The 22,938-nt window shown below is 37.7% G+C and overlaps 1 protein-coding gene across 9 annotated transcripts in view; it reads left to right on the forward strand.

Annotated features, from left to right (window-relative positions):
• The window catches only part of Cdk12 (cyclin dependent kinase 12), a 78,985-nt gene that overhangs the window by 23,669 nt on the left and 32,378 nt on the right, over positions 1-22,938 (forward strand). For all 9 annotated transcript variants that reach the window (XM_057776753.1, XM_057776752.1, XM_057776756.1 and 6 more), the window contains exons 6-11: positions 1,787-1,976; positions 8,495-8,551; positions 9,329-9,430; positions 15,066-15,143; positions 19,916-20,032; positions 21,395-21,526. In XM_057776753.1, coding sequence (XP_057632736.1) covers positions 1,787-1,976; positions 8,495-8,551; positions 9,329-9,430; positions 15,066-15,143; positions 19,916-20,032; positions 21,395-21,526 — 676 coding nt within the window. The remainder of the gene's footprint in view (positions 1-1,786; positions 1,977-8,494; positions 8,552-9,328; positions 9,431-15,065; positions 15,144-19,915; positions 20,033-21,394; positions 21,527-22,938) is intronic.

Raw genomic sequence — 22,938 nt, forward strand, 5'->3', positions numbered from 1 at the left:
GAAATGCAAAGGGGTGAGGAGCTGTCTTAGTGGATAAGTGCTTGCCATGTAATCATGAAGACCCAAGCTGAGCATAACAGTGCATGTCTCTGATCCTGCATTTCGTAAGGCAGAGAGACAAATGAATCTCAGGGACTGAACTCACTGCCCAGTCTCTCTAGCCAAAACAGTAAGCTTAGTAACTAAACAGTAAGTTTAGTGTGAGACTGTCTGAAAAAATAAGGTGGAGAATGGTAGAAGAGGACAATAACCCAGAGTCAACCTTTACCCTTGATACCATGTGTACATGTGAGCCAGGGTGTCGTTGTGCACATACTGTGTGGACGTGCACACTTACACAAAAACATTCTATTTCTTTGAAAAATAAATGCATACCATTTGGGAAATGTGAGAGAGTTCTTGAATTCTACCCTATATATTAAGAATCCCTGCCTTGTACTGAGGATGTAGCTAAATTATGGATTACTTGCCTGGTTACACTTGATACCTTGGGTTGGATTTCTTTTTTTTTATGGTACTATTGAACAGAATTATAAACCTGGAGGATTTTGTTGTGTTTTGCTAAGGTTTCAAAATGCCCAGACTTCTCTATAACTGAGTAGTTAAGGGTGACCTTTAATTTCTCTACCACACATGATTTATGAGGTATTGGACTCAAACCCAGGGTTTTGCTAGGCATAGTGGTGTCTGTCTTTATCTGAGCACTCGGGAGGTTTAGGCAGTTTGGGTCCAGCCTGGTCTGCATATCTACATATCTGCAGTGTAGGTTCCATGCCAGCCCTGTTGGAAAACAAAAACATAGTACAAACCCAGGATTTTATGCATGCTTGGCAAACACTCTCCCAAGTAAACTACAGCCTCAGCCTGTAGGACTGAATTCCACGTTTACAACATTGGTATAAATTCCAAATTCCCTACACCTATTTTTAGTGTGTTTCTTACTACTTTTTACCCATTTCTGAATTTGTTTATGTGTTAGTCTGAGTTTATAGCACATGTGTGTGGGTGCCATTGAGTTCAGAAGACATCAGATCTTCTGAAGCTGCAATTATAGGTAATTGTGAATTGTGCTCCGGAGTTAGAGGCCAACCTGCATAGTCAGCTCCAGGCCTGCCAGGGCTACATATAATAAGATATATACTGTTTCAAAAAAGGGAGTGGAAAGGAGAGTTGGAAAAGGTGATTCAAAGGACCCTTATTTGCTTACCAACACTCACATGTCAGTTTACAACTATCTGTAACTCCAATTCCAGTGGATTCAGTACCATCTTCTGTCCTATGCATGATTCGTGCGTGGATGTGGTGCATTGATATACGCAAACAAAACACTCTTCCTATAAAATAAAATATGTCAAGAAAAAAAAGACCCAGTTTATAACAAATGGGCATGGTTGTCTTACACAAAATAAAACAAGTAAAACTATAATTGCCAGCTAATTGATTTGTCCCAGGGTCTGTAACTGTTAATAAACTTTTAATCTTGAAGTATATAATATATAAATATCAAGTTCTCTTAAAACATAAATAATTCACATATAGGTAGTATGGGTATCAAGATTTATTGATTCATTACTTATTTAGTATAAATTATATTATAAATAAATAATTGATTATTGCAGTAGTGTTATTTATCCTTAGAAAAGGAAAATTATTTTATTAGTCTAATTTTTAGGTTATTCATCTATAAAATCGGTTGTTCCAGGGAGACTCTAGTTAACCTCATTTATATTCAAATTTGGGAATTGTTATTTCAACTTTCTTTTAAATTTTTTTTCATGTTATGTAGGTGCCTTTTACCTTGTATTTGAATATATGGACCATGACTTAATGGGACTACTAGAATCAGGTTTGGTGCACTTTTCTGAGGACCATATCAAGTCATTCATGAAACAGCTAATGGAAGGATTGGATTACTGTCACAAAAAGAATTTCCTCCATCGGGATATTAAATGTTCTAACATTTTGCTGAATAACAGGTAACATAATAAGCAAATGAGGCTAATCACATGTTCCCTTTCTTTTGGATTTTGGTCTAGATAATTAGGATATAAGCAATGCAATTTTTTTTACTTGTTATGCATGTTGAATGTGTTCATTTATTGTTGTCTCTCTCCTTTTGACCTCTCTTTTGTATCATCTTTCCTGATGTAATGTTAGAATTAATAAAATAGGATTTCAAATATTCTTTAATTGCCAACATTCTAGAGTATTAATCTACTAGAGAATATACCATATAGTTAAAAATAGTGCTGTTATCCAGAGAAAACTTAAATATATATTTGGTTCTTAGTATCCTTCTTTAGTGGAAAGAAACGTCCCTCCCCTGTCAACTGACTTTGTCAGTTCTTTTAGAGGAAGGCCTTGCCTCAATACACACACAAATTCTCTCTCTCTCTCTCTCTCTCTCTCTCTCTCTCTCTCTCTCTCTCACACACACACACACCAAATCCACACTCACAGGTTGGTGGTGGTTGTGCAGCTGAGTTAAGGAGTAGAGCTAAACAATTTAGCTTTTCAATTCAGTAAGAATTTTTAGACAGATGTAACATGAAGGGGGGCCAGGCTTGCTTGTTGGGTTTCTGTCCTGCCAGGTACTCCCAGCTGTTTAGCCCCAAAGAAAATCACACATAGGTCTCCATAAATTATAAGCTGATTGGCCCATTAGCTCTAGCCTCTCACTGGCTAACTCTCACATCTTGATTAACCCATTTTTCTGATCGATGTTAGCCATGTGGCTCATTACCTTTTTTCAGTGGGGCAGATCACATCCTGCTTCTTCGGTGGTCTGGGCAGGAGTGGGAGGAATCAGCTTCCTCCTTCCCAGAATTCTCCTGTTCTCATTACATCATTTCTACTTCCTGTCTGGTTTTCCCACCTATATTTCCTGCCTGGCCAATCAGCGTTTATTTATAACATGATTGACAGAATACAGACATTTCTCCCGCACCAGACAGAGTCTCAGTATGTACCACAAGTGGTTTTTAACTATGATTCTCTTTCTCAGCCTCCCAAGTGCTGGGATTAAAGGCATACATCACCATAACAGACCATGTTTGTTTGTTTAATTTAGAATCACCTGAAAAGATGCAGCTTTGAGAATTAAATAGAAATTATCAGAAAGGCCGGGCGGTGGTGGCGCACGCCTTTAATCCCAGCACTCGGGAGGCAGAGGCAGGCGGATCTCTGTGAGTTCGAGGCCAGCCTGGTCTACAAGAGCTAGTTCCAGGACAGGACCAAAAGCTACGGAGAAACCCTATCTCGAAAAATCAAAAAAAAAAAAAAAAAAAAAGGAAGAAGAAATTATCAGAAAGATTGACAACGAAGAACCAAAATCTCTAACATTGCTTTTACAAAAACACGTGAAAGAGAGCATGGCTGCAATGCCAGCACTGTAGAAGCTAAGGAAGGAAGACTGAGGATTTGAAAGTAGAGTGGGAATAGAGCTCAATTCGTAGTGCCAGTGTGCACCCACACCTGGGTTTGATTTGTAGTGCCACATAGCAGTTTCATGGCCAGCCTGAAACTGAGACTCTTAGCTTCAAAAAAAAATTAAATAAATGGTGTATTATGTTTAGAAAACGATAAACATAATTATAAACATTATTACTAGAGCATGAAGTAAAGCAATTATGGTGAAAGGTGAATCTAAATTGTTACTAGGAACCAGTTTATGATTATGTATATCCTACTGAAGAGGTTTCTGTTACCTACGGTTTGGGAGGGGGGCATTCAAAATGTCTTTGTAAAGCAGTACTTTAAATTATATATACTTTAATGCCTTTATTGTGAGGGAAGCAAGACATATAAAGATTTATTCTTAAACCGGAACTATGTTTACATTCTTATAATCGCAGCTAGTAGGAAAGTTAAAGTGAGGGAATCAGGAGTTTATGCTAGCTTGAACAATTTAGTAAGACACCATTTTGAAAAAAGTTTTTTTTTTTTAATCCGTTCTCTTCCTGTCTCTGCAACTCAAAATATTCTACTAAGTCTATATCAATAATTCATAGTTCATCTGTAGTCTCAGCTACTTGGAAGGCTGGAGCAGGAAAATTGTATATTTGAATTTGCCTAGTAACTGGTAAGACTTGCTGGGCATAGTGGTATATGCCTTTAATGTCAGCACTTGGGTGGAAGAGGCAGATGGATCTCTGTGAGTTCAAGACCAGCATGAGCATGATCTGCATAGTTCCAGGACAGCAAGAGGTACATAATGAGACCTTGTCTAAAATAAAAAAGATCTGTCTAAAGGTAAGTGTGGTAAACACCTTTAATTCTAGCCTTTGGGAGGCAGGGACAGGTTTTATCTTTAGGAGTTCAAGGCCATCATGGTCTCCGTGGTGAGTTCCAGGCCAGCCAGGGATACATAGCAAGACTCTCAGTGAAGAAACAATTGGCGACTGGCTCAGCAGTTAAGTGCACTGGTTGCTCTTCCAGAGTACCCTGGTTTAATTCCCAGTACCCACATGGCAGTTTACAGCTGTTTGTAACTCCGAGATCTGCCATCCTCATACAAGCAAAACACCAATGCATATTAAAAAAAAAAAATCCAAAGCCACAGAGAAACCCTGTCTCAAAAAACCAAATAAATAAATAAATAAAAAGAAAAAAATAAGAAAAAAAAATACAATTGTTTTGTCCTGGAATTTTCTGTAAACCAGACTGACCTCAAACTCAAAGGTCTGTCTGCCTCTGCCTACTGAGTGCTAGGATTACAAGTGTGCACCACCACTATCTGGCTGAAAAAAAAAAACAATGAGTAAACTAGGATTATAGCTGGCTATAGCTGTGGCTCAGTAGTATAGCCCTAAACTGTACAACAAAAGAAAATTTAATGATAGCTGTCAGTTTGAGGCTTTTTGGCACTTAGTATTTTATTTTCTTCTTCCTGAGAGGATATCTCGAAAAAAGTAATAATTATAGTTCTGTTTTATGTATATTTTTAGTGGGATCCCCTTTGACTAGTCCCTGACTTCCAGAGTCATAGAGATTGAAATTTTATACTAAATTGAAGTCCGTCATGGTTACTAATTGAGATGTGGGAAGCCACAAGCCAACTTGATCCTTCAAGTTTCTAATCCTGCTCGTTTTGCTCTATACTCAGTGGTCTTCATTTTTATTGGGTGCCACAGAAGATAGGGTCTTCTCCATCAGCAGAAGTATTTATTAATTCTTCAACCATTCCAGGCTTAGCTCTGAGGGTTCTGTGAATGGCTATGTATGTTGGACATATTCCAGTTATTTAGCACAAGCACAAGGTGGTTATCAGGGGTGGGGGGAGAAGAGTATCTTTAAGTCAGGCTTGGTGGCAGAGGTTTATCTACATAATGAGACCCTGTCTAAATAACAAAATTAAGTCGAATCCAAGAGAAATGGCCAAAGAGACAGGAATAAGGAAAATAATGACAGCAATATGGTCATGTTTAAAAAGGGAGTAGTCATAGATATCAGATTGCAAATTATAATACTTAAAAAGAAAATTTGCAAAGTATAAGGTCAGAGGTGACATTAACACACAGTTAAGGGAAGGAAATATACTGTGATAGACAGTTGAATTTCAGGAAAATAAGGTGCTAAGTACTTGAAGATCATTTCAAAAGACATTTTAAAGTCACAGTCTCAGAAAGGATTTTTTGCTATTTATATGTGGATCTGTTTTCTTTTTGTCACTGGAATATAATAAATAAAATAATAGCAGTTTTTGTTTATGCCGAAATTTGGCAGTACTTCCACATCAGAGTTTCAGGCTAGCTTGAGCCATAAGACCTTATCTTTAAATAAATAATTAATAAATGTGCTGGGAATATAGCATAGTTTTATAGTTCTTCTCTATCATATATGAGGTTCTAATTCAGTTCCCAGCATCACAAAAGAAACAGGGACAGTGAGATGGCACTTGCTGCTAAGCCTGATGAGAGTTCACAGTGTGGAAGAAGTGAACTGACTCCTGACATACACACACCATGGCATACATACAGAAATAAAGACTAATAGCCACCTTTAATACCTGCCTAGAAATAAAGACTAATAATTACCTTTAATTGCACTTGGGAAGCAGAGACAGGTAGATCTCTGAATTTATGGCCAGCCTGGTGTACAGGGCAAGTTCCAGGACAGCTAGAGCAGCACAGAGAAGCCCTATCTCAACAATAACAACAAAAAAAAGCAAAAAAAAAAAAAAAAACCAATAACCAAACAAGTGAAGAAATACTTTTCTCAGTCCCTACTGTGATTCATGTAGCAGATGCTGGTGATGTCAAAGGATAGCAAAATTTCCATAGATATATTCGTGAAATGTAATCTTTGGTTCTCCTTTGTACCCTGATTTTGGTTCCTCTTGGGACCTCAGGATAGCAATAGTCAAGGAATTGAGGTTTTTTGTTTGTTTGTTTCTTTTTTGCTGTTTTGTTTTGTTTTGTTTTTTGAGATGGGTTTTCTCCATGTAGCGTTGGAACCTGTCCTGGAACTCATTCTGTAGATCAGGCTAGTCTTGAACTCACAGAGATCCACCTGCCTCTGCCTCCCGAGTGCTAGGATTAAAGGCGTGCATCACTACCACCTGGCTGTCTTTCTTGATATTTTTTTATTTTTATTTTATAATTTATTTATTATGTATACACTGTTCTGTCTGAAGACTAGAAGAGGGCACCAGATCTGTTACAGATGGTTATAAGCCACCACATGGTTGCTGGGAATTGAACTCAGGACCTGTGGAAGAGCAGTCAGTGTTCTTAACCTCTGAGCCATCTCTCCAACTCATTTTTCTTGATAGAAGATAAATATTCCTTTACTTTTTTTCTTTTCTTTTTAATTTGCTTATAAATTAAACTTTAAAATGTTATGAGCCAGGTGAAGTTGTTCATGTTTATAATCCCTACATTTGGGATGCTAAAACTAGAGGATTATCATAAATTCAAGGCAAGACTGTATGATGTAGTGAGATCCTGTTTCATATAGTAAAGAAGGAGTATTTTGGGCAAATGGATAAAAGGTGTTCAGACTCTTTATGATAATGGTTGATTTTAATGTAAAGTTTTGCTGCTATTACTTTTCTTGTTTCCATAGTCTGTCCCTTTGCTCATACTTTTGGGGCCACCTCCTGGGATAACCTCTTTCCTATACCCTCTGATTATATATTTATTTATGTACATTTGTGTTTTACTTGTGTGTATGCCTGTGTAAGAGTGTTGGCTCCTCTGAAACTGTAGTCACAGACAGTTTTGAGCCACCATTTGGGTGCTTGTTATTGAACCTGGGTCCTCTGGAAGAGCAGTCAGTGCTCTTAACTGCAGAGCCATTTTTCCAGCCCGTACAATCTGATTTTTGTCTTACCTGAGCTATCAGGTACCTTGAATGTTCTCTGCCACTCAGCTGTATATCTCCAGTTATTTGTGCTATGAGACAGGATCATACTCTGAGGCCCAGGCTAGCCATGAACCTGAACCCCTTGCCTCTAATGCTAGGATTAGAAGTATGTGCCATCATGTTTGCCCTTAACTATCTCTTAGTCTAGAACAGACCATTTCTCCCCACCCCTTTCATTATTAGGTTATTACTTTAGCAGGTACTAGACACAGATGTCTGCCGTAAAATAAATATTTAAAGGTGGCGGTGCACACCTTTAATCTCAGTATAACGAGGCGGCCTCTGTGTTCAAGGCTAACATGGTTATAGAGTGAGATTGAGGCCAGACAAGGCTATGTGGAAAACTCTTGTCTAAAAATAGTAATAGCCGGGCAATGGTGGCACACGCCTTTAATCCCAGCACTCGGGAGGCAGAGGCAGGTAGATCTCTGTGAGTTTGAGACCAGCCTGGTCTACAAGAGCTAGTTCCAGGACAGGCTCCAAAACCACAGAGAAACCGTGTCTCGAAAAACCAATAAATAAATAAATAAATAAATAAAATAAAATAATAAAGAAACAAAATTAATTAAAACTGTTGTGGGAGATGCATACCTATAGTTACAGTTCTTGACGGGGTTGAGATGAGATGATGATGCTTAAGTTTAGTAGTTGGACACCATGCTGGGTAACATATGTAGACTCCATGGTAAAAATGAACATGAAAAGATAGAAATCAGATTTAAAAATTCAATAATATATGTGTGTGTATATACATATACATATTTTTTTTTTGTTTTTTTTGTTTTTTTTTTTTGTTTTTTCGAGACAGGGTTTCTCTGTGGTTTTGGAGCCTGTCCTGGAACTAGCTCTGTAGACCAGGCTGGTCTCGAACTCACAGAGATCCGCCTGCCTCTGCCTCCCAAGTGCTGGGATTAAAGGCGTGCGCCACCACCGCCTGGCTATATACATATATTTTATGAGGCATTACAAACTTTGTTAGGAGAGGCTAAAATGGGGAGGGTAACCTTTTAGAAATATTACGCATTAATTTTTTTTATAATCCTTTTAGGTTTAGTTGGCACTTATGTTTCCAAGTGTAGTTTGAGAGTTGTTTCTTGTGAAAATAATTATTTGTTTGTTTGTTTTACAGTGGACAAATCAAACTAGCAGATTTTGGACTTGCTCGGCTATATAACTCTGAAGAAAGGTAAGGCATTCATTAAAACTCCATATGGGAAGGTTTATTTGTATCTCATAATTTTAGGCCAACTTTGAAATGGCAAGAGCACTATCTCAAAAGAAAAAAAAGTAAAACTGTATGGGAATTAGAGAAGAATCCTTTTAATTTTTTGATACTCAAATTCTACAAATTATAATGACTATTAAAACTCCTTAAGTATTTGAATGTGTTCCAGCCTAAATGTTTTTGATCATTCGCTTATGTTGCACTCAGTGTGGTAGAACTCACAGAAATACACACCTACCTCTGTCTGCATAGTGGCCTAGTGTTGGAATTAAAGGTGTGAGCCATCATGCCCAGTCTCATTCATTTTTTTAAAAAAAGACTCTGTTTTTAATTTTGTGTGGGTTGCTTTCTCACTCTTGACTGAAGTGGTATCAGATCATCTTGAAGTTGGGTTTGTGTTGTGTCATGTGTATTTGTGTCCATTTATGTCTGAGTGTCTTCCACATGTGTGTGGACTGCTGGCCTTAAAGGCATGTGCTGACATCTCATGTACCACCTAGATCTTAGACATTATTGGCATTCTTCAGTCAGCCCTTCATTGACTTAAGTTAACACAGACTGGACTAGAAGTGCTTTCATCTTTCACTTCTGTACAGCTTCCTTTTGACCTGCTAATTTGCTGTTGGAATTGGTTTAACAATCTTATCTTCAGTTGGCAGCTATTTCCATTGGTTTTTAGTTACACATTTTCCATCAAATGCCATTGTACATTTACAACCTGATGGTTTTATGTTTCAGTCGCCCTTACACAAACAAAGTCATTACTTTGTGGTATCGACCTCCAGAACTGCTACTGGGAGAGGAGAGATACACACCAGCCATTGATGTTTGGAGCTGTGGGTAAGACTCTTTTAGCCTTTTGCTTTGTCTGTAATTCACATAGTATTAATATATACTGTTTACTGTCTATGTTAGCCCTTTGTCTTTCATCCTAAGTGTATGTACACTTACACACATGCATAAATATAGATAAAAGTAAATTATATTTTTTTTCAAAAAAAGGAAACAATTTAGCAACTTGTTTCAGTTGCCCAGTCTTTCCTGAATCTGGTAATGCTTCTATCTTAGCCTCCAGTTAGCGTGTATCACTATGTCCAGCTTATCTCAAGTCTCATCATTGTTGTTTATTTAACAGTCTCTATAGAAAACTAGATCATTTATTCTATAGACTTCTCACAGGCTGGGCATCTGTTGTTGTCACTGTCATTTTAAAAAAAAAAAAAAGAAAGAAAATGCTAGGAATGGAATGTAGCTCAATGACTTGCCTGTCTAGTATGTGAAATCCTGGGTTTAATATTCAGTATTACAAAAGGCTAGTTATGGCCGGGCGGTGGTGGCGCACGCCTTTAATCCCAGCACTTGGGAGGCAGAGGCAGGCGGATCTCTGTGAGTTCGAGACCAGCCTGGTCTACAGAGCTAGTTCCAGGACAGGCTCCAAAACCACAGAGAAACCCTGTCTCTAAAAACAAAAACAAAAAAAAACAAAAACAAAAAAACCAAAACAAAAGGCTAGTTATGTCATTTTGCTTACCAATTTTCAAAGTAGTGAGGTGGTTTCTCTACTGTCATGCAAAATGACTTGTTTTATTGGTTTTCTTATTATGTTCATTAGGAACTGATAGATTTACATATTTGATGTAACAATTGTACTCTTTTTAAAAATACATATTATACCAAAGAGAAACCCTGTCTCGAAAAAACCAAAAAAAAAAAATAATAATTATTTGTGAAAGTGTGTGAGAGGGAAAGAGAAAAGAGGAGAATAGACGAGAGCAAGCATGAGCATATACCACGCTTCTGGGAGTGCCCATTTAATCCCGAAAAGGGTATCAGATCACTTAGGGCTAGAGAGGAAGTTGTGAGCTGACTGATAAAGTAGTAGGAGCCAAACTCTGGTCCTCTTCAGGACAAGAAAGTGCTCTTGATATTCTAGCCATTTATCCAGTTTTTATTGTACTAATTCTTTTTCAGACTTTCTCATTTTTGTCTAGTCTAAATTTGATCAGGTTAGTTGTTGAATACTCTTGATTCATTGTTAATAATCTTTAATAGTTTTCCTCGTTTTCATGTTCCAGCCTTCTATCTGCTGTCAGCCATTTCTCTTAAGAAATGTTCCTTTTTGATCTGTTTACTCCCACCCCCTTCTCTTCCTTCCTTTTCATTTTCTACTCAGGGTATCTCTAGCCCTGCCTATGTTGATTTATACTATAGACCAGTCTGACTTCATATTTGTGGCAGTCTTCCTGCCTCTTCCTCCTAAATACTGTGCTTGTAAGTGTGTACCAACATAGCTACTCTGAATTTTTTTTTTCCTTTTTAGCTCAGGGTATCATCAAGCTCTTTGTATAGCCCAAGAAATCCTTCAACTCCTAATTTATCTGCATCTAACTGCCAGGTATTCGGATTGCAGATTTGTATACCATTCCTGGCTTGAAAATGAAATTAGAAGCTACATCTATGTTAAAGATCAAAGTGCTTTTATTTTTATTTATTCTTTGGAGACAGGGTCTTGTTATATAGCCCTGGCAGGCTGGGAAGTTGATATATAGTCCAGGCTGACCTGGAGCTCAGCCACCCTGTCCCCTCAAATGCTTAAGCATGTACCACCATGCAAGGGGCTTAAATATTCTAAATGGCCCACATTTGTTATTAGTAGGTGGTGTGGCACACTGCTGACACCTTTCATTGGTTATGATTCCCACATCCATACTTTGTAAAATAGTGTGTCATCTTTTTTTTGTGTGTGTGTGTGTGTTTTGAGGCAGGGTTTCTCTGTGGTTTTGGAGCCTGTCCTGGAACTAGCTCTTGTAGACCAGGCTGGTCTCGAACTCACAGAGATCCGCCTGCCTTTGCCTCCCGAGTGCTGGGATTAAAGGCGTGTGCCACCACCGCCACCCTGCGTGTTTGGTTTTTTGTTTTGTTTTGTTTTTTCAGTCTGTACATCCTGCTAGCTTACTGTGGTGACTAAAATGTTGATTACATGATGTAGTTTTTCACACCACTGGAAACTGAAATAAAAGAAAACTCTGAAGTAGAGACAGTATGGTGGCACACGGCTGTCATTTTAGCACTTATATGTACAAATCTGGGCAGAAAGTATAAAGAGTAGTTTAATTATATATGAAGCAGTTGACAAATGGAGTCAGGAAGATCAGGAATTCAAGATCTAACTGGGTGGCCGCGGCAGTGTAGACCTTTAATCCCAGAACCCAGAAGACAGACCCAGGTGGATCTCCGAGTTCATTAGGCCAATCTAGTCTACAGAATGGATCTAGGACAGCCAGAGCTGCATAGAAAAACCCTGTGTGGAACCCCCCCCCCAAAAAAAGTACAAGGTCTTCGCAGGTTTCTCAATAAGTTTGAGAACACTGTCTCCAAAATAAATAAAGCTATCTATTCCTTTGTGATTTTCTTTTTTGATGCTTTCCTATTTTACTAGTTGATTTAAAACTGTGCTTAAAAGTTAATTTGACAGTTAATAATGAAAATAAACCTTAATTTTGCTTTTTCTACCTCTTACTAAACTTTGAAAGACTTAGTTACCCACTAATCAAATTAAGGAAGACACTAAAAAAGTTAATAAAGCAAATTGTAGGTGATGTAAAATTTTGTTTTAGTACATTTTAGGCTAATAGAATGAGGCATAGTGAGTAGTACAGGCCTTTAATCCCAATTCTTCAAAGTCAGAGGCAAGTGAATCCATCTCTCTGATGGACGCCAGATTGATCTACATAGCAAGTTCTAAGCCAGCCAGGTATAAGTAGTGAAACCCTTTCTCAAAGAAAAGACAAAAGAATCAGAAGAGGAGAAAGAGGAAGAAGGCGATAAAAATACTGGTAGAGGGGCTGGAGCCAGTAAAGTTGGCTCAGTGATTAATACCACTTGATGCCCTTGCTGAGGAACTGGGGTTTGGTTCCCACCATCAATCCATAACTCCAGTTCCAGGGGATTTTGATATCTTTGATCTCCAGGGCATGTGCATAAACATGTTCATACCTCCATCCCAACACACATAATGCATATAATTTAAAATAAAATTCTTGGGGGTTAGAAAGATTGCTCAGCAGTTGAGAACACTTGGTGCTCTTGCTGTGGGTGACCATGGATCAGTTTCTAGTATACAGAACAGGCAATATTCGTAATTCCAGCTCAAGGGGATAAAATACTTCTAGCCTCCAAGAAACCCACATATAAATAATAAAAAAATAAGCCAGACAGTGGTTGTGCACACAATCCCAGCACTTGGGAGGCAAAGACATCTCCATGAGTTCAAGGCCAGCCTGGTCTCCTTAGTGATTTCCAGGACAGGCTCCAAAGCTACAGAGAAACACTGTCTTGGGAAAAAAACCAAAACAACAACAACAAAAAAAGCCAAAGCTGGGTAGTGGCATCACACGCCTTTAATCCCAGCACTCAGGGGTGTCAGAGGAAGATGGATTTCTGTGAGTTCAAGGCCAGCCTGATCTACAAGAGCTAGTTCCAGGACAGGCTCGATAGCTAGAGTGAAAACCTGTCTCAAAAAACCAAAACAAAAACATTTTTAAAGTGGGGTGTGAATATGATCAAAATACATTTATAGAATTCTAAAAGAATTAAGGAAACATTTTATTTAAATAAAAGTGTATACAGAGGTGGCTGGAGAGATGGCTCAGAGTAATAGAGCACTGGCTGCTCTTCCAGAGGTCCTGAGTTCAATTCCCAGCAACCACATGGTAGCTCACAACCATCTGTAATAAGATCTGGTGTCCTCTTCTGTACTGCAGGATACATGAAGGAAGAAATCTATATACATAATAAATAAAAATCTTTTTTTTTTTTTTTTTTAAAAAACAGTGTATACAGAGTTCAGGGTGGTGGTAAAGGCCTGAAATTCTGACATTTTGGAGGTGGTGGCTGAAGAATTGGGAGTTCAGGGCCAGCCTAGGCTACATGAGAATATATGTCCCTAAAATCCAACAAAAAGTACATTAAAATAATTAGCACCACAATATTGGCATTTTTTAATTTTTTTGTATTTTAAATGTTTTGGAAACCAGATCTCTTTATATATCCCTTGACTGTCCTGGAACTCATTATGAAGACTGCTAGGCTGGCATCCAACCCAGATCCAACATTCTTCCTCCCAAGTGTTGTGATTGAAGGGGTGCACCACAACCTTCAGCGTATTTTTATTTAGGTATAGGTAAATGTCTGTATCTGGGTATGTGTCCACCAATATAGTGCCCATTGAGGCCAGAGGTTTCAGATCCCCTAGAGTTGAAGCTACAGATTGTTTCAGACAGAGGAAATGTATGGAGTATTTGTATTTTTTCCCCTTTACATTTATCTGAAATACTTTCAAGAAATATCATCTTATATAGCCATAGTATAATCATGAAAATCAAGAAATTTAAAATACTTGGGCAGTATAGTAGAAACCTATAATTTTGAACCCCATCATGGAGGCAGGAAGATCCCAATTTTGAGGTCAACCCAAGAGCTAATTAGGAAAGGAAGTTTAGTATTGTATAGGATAAATATATAGTCCTTATTTTAGTTTTATCCTTATACTAATAATGTCCTAGAGATAACTCTTTGTTTACTTCAGGATTGAACTAGTCTTTTTTTTACTTTTTAAAACCATTTCTCTGCTGTTGAACATCCTAGTTTCTAACTTGTAGGTTCATGTGATCTTTCCACCAAAGTTTTTATATTAAGAGTTTTATTTATTTTATTGTGTGTGCAAATATTTTGTTTACGTGTATGTATTTATGTTTTCCCTTATATGTCTGGTATATATAGAGCTCAGAAGAAGGTATTAGATTCCCTGGGAATGGAATTACAGATTGTTGTGAGCTACCATATAGTTGCTGGGAATTAAACCCAGGTCCTCTTCAAAAACAAGTGATCTTAATCACTGAGATACCTCTTTAACCCTGTTGTTTCTTTTTCTAATGTTTTATTTTATTTATATTTGGTTACATGTGTGATGTGTATGCATGTGAAAATGTGTGTTTCCCCTTTTGTTATTTGCTGCTTGGCCCAACTTCGAAGGATTCTCCTGCCTTTGGCTCCCATCTTGCTATAGGATCATTGGGATTATAGGCACACCGCCACACTCAGCTTTATGTGCCTTCTGTAGATTCAGACACAGGTCTCAATCTTTGCTTGACCCACTGAACCATCTCTCTGGCTCTGAGTGTCCATTTCAAAATAACACAAGTATTTAGACAAAAATCATTTAAAAGCCTTGATGAAATTGATTTTAGCTGATAATACATTGGTTTCTTTGTAATTGTATTGCCAGAGAGGTTATCATAGTATTGCATAGTTCTACAAAGAAAGTTAATGATGAAAAGTTAATAATCTCTTTATAGAAACAGCTAACCATCCTTGTAAAATTGTCTATAATTCCTTAGATTATCATGGTTATCGAGACATAATTTAGATAGGTTCAAAGGATTTCTTTCTAACCTTTAAATTTTATTCTTTTTAGATGTATCCTTGGGGAATTGTTCACAAAGAAACCTATTTTTCAAGCCAATTTGGAACTGGCTCAGCTAGAACTGATCAGGTACTGTTAGACATATGCCCTTAAACTTCTTTCACTCTTAGCCTATTTTCATCTGAGATTTTTACATAACCCCAGGTAGTAGAAGTATTTCATGTTTACTGATGATAAATTTTAAATTTAAAGTAATCTTTGGCATAAACTTATAATTTATTAAAGGTAAAATTAAACTTGTATAGTAATAAAATATATATGCTTGTTTATTTTTATAGTTGAATTTATTTTAATTTTTAATTTATGTGTGGGCATGTGCATATGGATGTCAGCCTTATACTCTTATAATGTTTCGATACATGGACCTCATGGTTGCATAGAACCAATATACTACTACTTGTCCAATGACTTCCACAAACACTCATGTACAACACACGCAAAGAAAGAAGTAGAAAAAAAAAACCTTATTTTTAGATACTGGGTGGGACTGGGGAGATGGCTCAGCAGATATGATCACTGACTTGCTCATCCAAAGGACCTGAGTTCAGTCCCTAGCATCCAAATACCAGCTTAAAACTATCTTTGGCTCCAGTTCCAGGAAATGTGACACCCTCTCACAGATATACATGCAGGCAAAACCTCAGTGCACATAAAATAAAAGTAAATGTTAGAGAAAGTACACCAGGCATAGTGGTACTTGTCTTTAATTCCAGCACTTGAGAAACTAGAGGCAGAGTTCTAGACAAGTCACTACATAGTGATACCTTGTTTCAACATAAATAATGTAAATAAAAGAAATAGCTGGAAAATCATTTTTTTAATGAAGCTCCAGTGATTAACTCAAATAGTTTCTAATATCAAAATATTCTAACATAATACAATCTAAACATAGACTAATTTGATACTTACATCCTTAAGAATGGTGGTAGGGATTTGTTTTTAATATTTATTTTTACTTTATGTACATTGTTGTTTTTGCCTGTATGTATGTCTGTTCGAGGGTGTCAGATATTGGAGTTACAGATAGTTGTTAACCCCTGAGCCATCTCTTCAGCCTGTAGGAATTTATTAAAAGCTTTTCTTATTTTGAGGGAGGGACGGGGTAGTATTCCTAGCTGTACTAAAGCTTGCTATATAGACCAGACTAATTTGGACCTCACCGACATCCTCCTGCCTTTTGAGTGCTGGGATTAAAGGTTTGTACCACCATGCCTGGCTAAAGCTTTTATTTTCCTTCCTTTCTTTCCATGTTTGTTTTTTTCAAGGCAGGGTTTCTCAGTACCCCTGGCTGACCTTAAACTCCAGAATCCCGACTAACCGTGCCTTCAGAGTGCTGGGATTAAAGACATTTACAACCACACCCAGCTAGTTTCTAAAAGAACCAGAAGCTAAACATATAGTAAGACACTGCAGTTTATAACATGATAGTCTCAAATCTGAGCTGAATTATTTTAGACAGTGTTCATTAGCATTTTGTGGGATTATACCACTCACAGTGCAAGTTGTATGTTCAGAATCAAGATTCAATGAAGACATACAACACAACACTGGGGAATGCTGTCAGAAACATCTCAGACTTAGCACACATTTGATTTCTAGTTAGCTTTTTGGTTGTTTTATGTATTACTGTTGCCAAATTTGTCATGATCCAGTTATGCAACCCTTCGTCATAACCCACACTTTTAAAAGTAGATAATGAATAGATAATCAAATCCTCCAATTTATATAACATTTTCAATTATTCCATCAGATGATATTATGATAAATTTCTCTTTGCTCATCCAGCTTGCCATCTCTTTTGTGTCAGCCTGTAGACATAGAAATTCAGTTTTAGGGGAATGGAGAAATGGCTCGGCAGTTAGTGTAGTTCATAATCATCCATATGTTTTTGTTTTTCAAGATCAGGTTTCTATGAGTATCCTTGGCTGTCCTTGAACTGACTCTATAGAGCAGGCTGGCTTGAACTCATAGAGACCTACCTTCCTTTGCCTCCCCACTGCTGGTATTAAAGGTGTGTGCCACCATGCGTTTTGAATTTTATGTATTTGAGTGTTTACTTGCATATATGTAATTGCACCACATGCATGCTTGGTGTCATTGGAAGCCAAATGAAGGCATTGGATCCTGTAAAACTGGAGTTACTAGAGGCTGTCAGCTGCCATGTGGGTGCTGGAAATTGAACCCGTATCCTACTTAAAGTGCTTTTAACCTCTGAACTTCTTCTCTGACTCTATAATGTCAAAGTCTTACCTTTGTGTTTTTATTCTTTGTCATATACAAATATGCTTTATTTGAGAACAGTGTTGCTTTTAATACTAGCTGTGTAGAAGGCCAAGGCAGTACGAATCATTAAAGTTTGAGTTCAAGGCCAGCTTGTACAAAGTGAGTTCCCCCATCTCAAAAATAGAAATAGAAAAAACTGGCAAGATGACTCAATGGGTAACGGTACTTGTTCCAAGATTGATGACCTGAGTTCAGTCACTACTACTCAAGATAGAAGGAGGCACTCTCAAAAGTGTCCACTGACTTTTACAAATGTAAAAATACAATTGTTGAAAAAAGTATTTTTCGGACCAATCTTCTTGAAAAAAGATCTATGAAGCTTCAGCTCCTCATACGATGCCTTGTGGTGGATGGTGGTGTCAGTGTTTGTAAAGCCAAATGTGCAGTGGGCTAGTGAGATCACTTCTTGGGTGCACAGGTGCTTACCATTATGTTTGACAACAAAATTCTATCTGCAGGACCCACATGGTAAAAAGAACTGACTCCTGAAAGTTATTTTCTGATCTCCACTAGTATGGTGTGGCATATGCACCACTTCCCACAAAAATGCATAAACATAAATGTAATTGAAATCATTAAAACAATAAAAAGTAAAATGGGAGCTGGGTAGATGGTTCAGTGGTAAAGTATTTGCTGTGCAGTTTAGGATAAGCTGAATTTGATCCTCAGAACCTATATATATAAAGCTAGGTGTCTTATTGCATGCTTGTGGCATCAGTGCTAGTGAGGCAGCAATAGGCGATCTTGACCCTCACTGACCAGAGCCAGTTTATCCTCTTCAGCAAAGAAAGGGCCACAAGAGAAAATTTGTCTCAAAAACAAGGTGAATAATGTTTAAGGAACAGCTTCTGAAGTTTATCTCCATATACACATACATACCCATAAATAAAGCATGCTGTTTTTTCTTTTGTTTTTGTGTGGTTGGCTGCTTTATTCTTAGCTTTAGCTCAGTCCAAGGAAAGAAGTGTTGCTGGCCATGGTAGTGCACACCTTTAGTCGCAGCATTTGGGAGACAGAGGCAGGCAGATCTGTATTTCATGGTCTACAGAGTGAGTTCCAGGACAGTCAGAGCTACAGAGAGAAACCCTGTCATGAAAAACAACCAAACAAAAAACATAATTCTTTGTGGAATACATGTTTTCTTTCTCCTTTGACCGTGTAGGTCATGTCGTGACCTGAGAATTGAACTCAAATCAGGCTTGGCAGGAGGAGTTTTCTCACTGAGCTGTTTCTGTAGCCACAGTTTTAAAATGTAACCTCTACATAGACAATTTGAGGATGCCTTGAAGAATGGAATTTGGGCACCTCTTGCTATACTTTGCTTTTTTTCATTTTTCCTTTTCTTTTCTCTGTTCCTTTCCTTTTTTCTTTTGGATTATATTTGTTTGATTTTTCATTTTAAAGCAGAGTCTCTCTTTATAGGCCATACTGGCCACAAATTTACAATCCTTTAACCTCAGCCTCCTAAGTGCTGGGATTATAGGCATGTATGACATTTCCTTTTTCTTATTAATAAAATGTATTGGAAAAATATAACAAGCAAATGTAGATGTAAACAGTGATATATAACTCATTATTGTAATAATAAATGCTCAGTTATCTATAAACATTTCTTTCTTTTAAAAAAGGAACAAAGTCTAGGCAGTGGTCGTGCAGACCTCTAATTTCAACCCTCAGGAGGCAGAGGCAGGTGGAGCCCTGTAAGTTTGAGGCCAGCCTGGTCTACAGAGCGAGTTCCAGGACAGCCAGGACTGTTATATAAAGAAACCTTGAGCTAGTTCCAGGACAGGCTCCAAAGCCACAGAGAAACCCTGTCTCGAAAAAAACAAAAAACAAAACAAAACAAAAAAAAAAGAAACCTTGTCTCAGAAAAACAAAACAAGCCCTCCCACCCCCCCCCCAAAAAAAAAAGAAAAGAGAGAAAAGAAAAAAGAAGCAAAACAGGTTCTCTGTAGCCCAGGCTGTCCAGGAACTCGCTCTATAAACAAGAATAGATTCAGCTGCCTCTAACTCCAAAGTGCTGGGATTAAAGGTGTGCACCATCTCTTAAAATTTTTCCTATTTGAAATTAATTCTGTCAGATGTGGGGTGGCCTCTGGAAGAAGAGACAGGTTCTTGAACTCTGTCTATGTAATATGTCCAAGGCTCTCCTGGTCTATGTTATGTCCTGGAAAGCCGGGCCTACATAATAGAGAGACCTGGCCTGTTCCAAGAGAAGGGGGGAAAGAGAGGGGAGAGAGGAGAGGAAGTTAATTCTAAATGAATAAGATAAAATTGATGATAAGAATAAAAACCTTTTGTAAAACATGCTTTATAAAATATGTGAATCATTTGGATTGTATTTTCAATAGTTTTCTCTTGCTGTCTTTCAGTATTTCCAGTATGTTTTCTTATAACCAATTCTCTTATATTGCTTCTCCTTAGAGCAGTAAAATCATACTTTACTTTTTTTGATATCTACTATGTAATAAGTCATAGATTTCCCAGATCCAAGAAAATAATTTCTCCTTCGAGAAACTCTAGAAGTCATTTTACGTGGCTTTTTGCTTTCTTTTCAGTCGTCTCTGTGGTAGCCCTTGTCCAGCAGTGTGGCCTGATGTTATCAAGCTGCCCTACTTCAACACAATGAAACCGAAGAAGCAATATAGGAGACGTCTAAGAGAAGAATTCTCTTTGTGAGTTTAGCACAATCTTATATCTCTTTTCTGTTTCCAGCTTTTGTTGGGACTTGATTTTTACTGTTAAGCCCAATTTATTACAACAGCATTTTAATTACATTTCATTTTAAAAAGATTTTTTTATTTTGACCTGGTCAGCAGTTGTGCATGTTTTTTATCCCAGCACTTGGGAGGCAGAGACAGGCTGATCTCTGTGAGTTTGAGCCCAGCCTAGCCTACAAGAGCTAGTTCCAGGACAGCTAGGACAGTCAGAGCTACACAAAGAAACCCTGCCTTGAAAAACAAAACAAACAAACAAAAAAGATTTATTTATTTTATGTGCATTGGTGTTTCACCTGTGCAAGGGTGTTGGATCACCTGGAACTGGAGTTACAATGTGAGCTGCCATGTGGTTGCTAAGAATTGAGCCCAGGTCCTCTTGAAAAGCAGCCAGTGCCCATAATCACTGAGCCATTCCTGTAGCCCTTGATTGCATTTTTGTTGTTGTGGGGTTTTTTTGTTTGTTTGTTTGTTTGTGTTTTTTTGTTTTTGTTTTTGTTTTTCAAGGCACAGTTTCTCTGTAACTTTGGAGCCTGTCCTGGAACTCGCTCTATAGACCAGGATGGCCTAGAACTCACAGAGATCTGCCTGCCTCTGCCGCCCAAGTCCTGTGATAAAAGGCGTGCGCCGCCGCCACCACCATCCAGCTAGGAGTCCAATCTCTTTGCCCATGTGGGTCCCAAGGATATAATACTGGCTTGGGAGCAGAAACCTTTACCAGATGAGCTGCCTCAACTAGCCCATTGTAGACGTGTTATTTTATTCTTTTATTTTATATATGTGCATGTTTTGCCTACATGCATGGATGTATACCATGTTTGTGTCTGGTGCCTGCAGAGGGCGGAAGAGGGTATTGAATGTCATGGAATTGAAGTTTGAAAGAGTGCAAGCTGCCATGTCTGTACTGGAAATTGAACCTGGGTCCTCTGTAAGAGTGCCTAGTGCTCTTAACCTCTGAGCCATCTCTCCAGCCTTAGACATTTTATTTTTGAAGAGTTTTTTCTATCAGACTCTATTTCTAATTTTCTCTTCTGAAGGCCTTGGACAAATGAAAACCATTTTATTTTCAACAACTTGTGGATTTCCTTATAGTCCTTTTGATCTTCCTAAGGAAAGAGAACAGAATTGTTGCTTTTTAAGTTTTTACGTGCATTGTAGCATTTCTTAAATCAAGGCTCAGATCTTGTTGCTTGCATCAGCCAGTTTCCAGTTTTCTTGCTCAGTTTTACTTGGAAATGGAAATTCATATAATTTTTGATATGGTTTGCAGGTTTGAGAACTAAGGGAATGTTGTGAATTTTTGATTTCTCTGTTCTATAGCATTCCTTCAGCAGCTCTTGATTTATTGGACCACATGCTGACACTTGATCCTAGCAAGCGTTGCACAGCTGAACAGACCCTGCAGAGTGACTTCCTTAAAGATGTGGAACTCAGCAAAATGGCACCTCCAGAGTAAGTATTGTTGACTGTATAATGATTCTAAACTTCCTCCTTGACTCAGAAAATGAGAAACTTAAAAAAAAGATTTAAAATCAAAATAACTACAAATGAATATGTCAGTGCTGATGGAGTGTTAACTGTGGATAAGGTTGGATTAAGTAAGGAATAAATTTAACCATATTTGTTTAGTCTGGTTCAAGCTATTTTCTTTTGTTTCTAGATCTCTGTTGTTTATTGTGATAAACAATGTCTTTGAAAGTATTCCTTGTAGGTTTTGCTCTTAACCATTCCTTCTGTTTTAATCATTTATGTTGTGACTATGTATTTTCTACACTGCAAGAACAGTTCTAATTTTAAATAGTTTGTATCATTGTCAGGTTAGTAATTTTACTTATTTTTTATACCAGGTTATTCTTGAGCTCATACAGATCTGCCTGCTTTTGCCTCTTTGAATTTTTATGTAAATTTTTAATCTTAATGTATCTCTTTCATCATAATTTTTTACTTTCCTCATTTGTGTGCGTGTGAGCACACGTGCATATATATATAAGCCACAGTGTGTGTGTGTGTGTGTGTGTGAGAGAGAGAGAGAGAGAGAGAGCGCATGCGTGCATATATATATATATGCTACAGCCCTTGTATAGAGGTCAGAGGACAACTTGAGAGTCAGTGCTTGGATTCTGCTGCTAGGGCCTTTGCTACCTTGGCCATCTCTAGGGCCCTCTTTCATGACAATTTTATGAATAGAATGTACATTAGAGGATCTTCCAAGGTTCTATACCCACATTCAACTTCATGGTACATACAAGATCCTTTGTCTTTGAACTTATCACTGTCAGTATTAATAGCTTTTGTGCTAGATTTATTTTTGTTTCTTTGGTTTTTTTGCTGTTGTTGTTTATGCCAGTACTATGATCCTTGTACGTGTTAGTCAAATCAATATTTTACCACTAAGCTGTGTTCCCAAGCAGCCTCTTGTTTTTGCTGGATTTTTGTTTTGTTTTGTTTTGGTTGTTGTTGTTTTTATATGCTTGTTTTTTTATTCATTTTGCTATTTTTTTATGCATTTATGTAAATGGTTGCCTGTGGGGGCCAGAAGATGGTGTCAGTTCCTGCAACTTTCACTTGCCGGACATGGGAACTCAAGTTATGGGCAAGAACAGCCCAAGCTCTTATCTACTGAACAATTTTTCCAGTTCTTTAGTGTGTTTGTTTGGGCAATTTTTTTCTTGTTGTTTGAGTTGTGGGATGGTCTCACTGTGTTGAATTTAGAGTCCTCTTGCGTCATTAATTTTCTTGCCAGACAAAGGAATGGCCAGATATGGGGGTAAACACTTTTAATTGTAGCTCAATCAAGAGTTCGAGGTTAGCCTGATATCTTCCAAAGAAAAGGAAAAGGATTTAGATAAGTACATGTATAGGTG

The sequence above is a fragment of the Chionomys nivalis genome, chromosome 7 (genome assembly GCF_950005125.1).
Source record: "Chionomys nivalis chromosome 7, mChiNiv1.1, whole genome shotgun sequence".
Lineage (NCBI taxonomy): Eukaryota > Metazoa > Chordata > Mammalia > Rodentia > Cricetidae > Chionomys > Chionomys nivalis.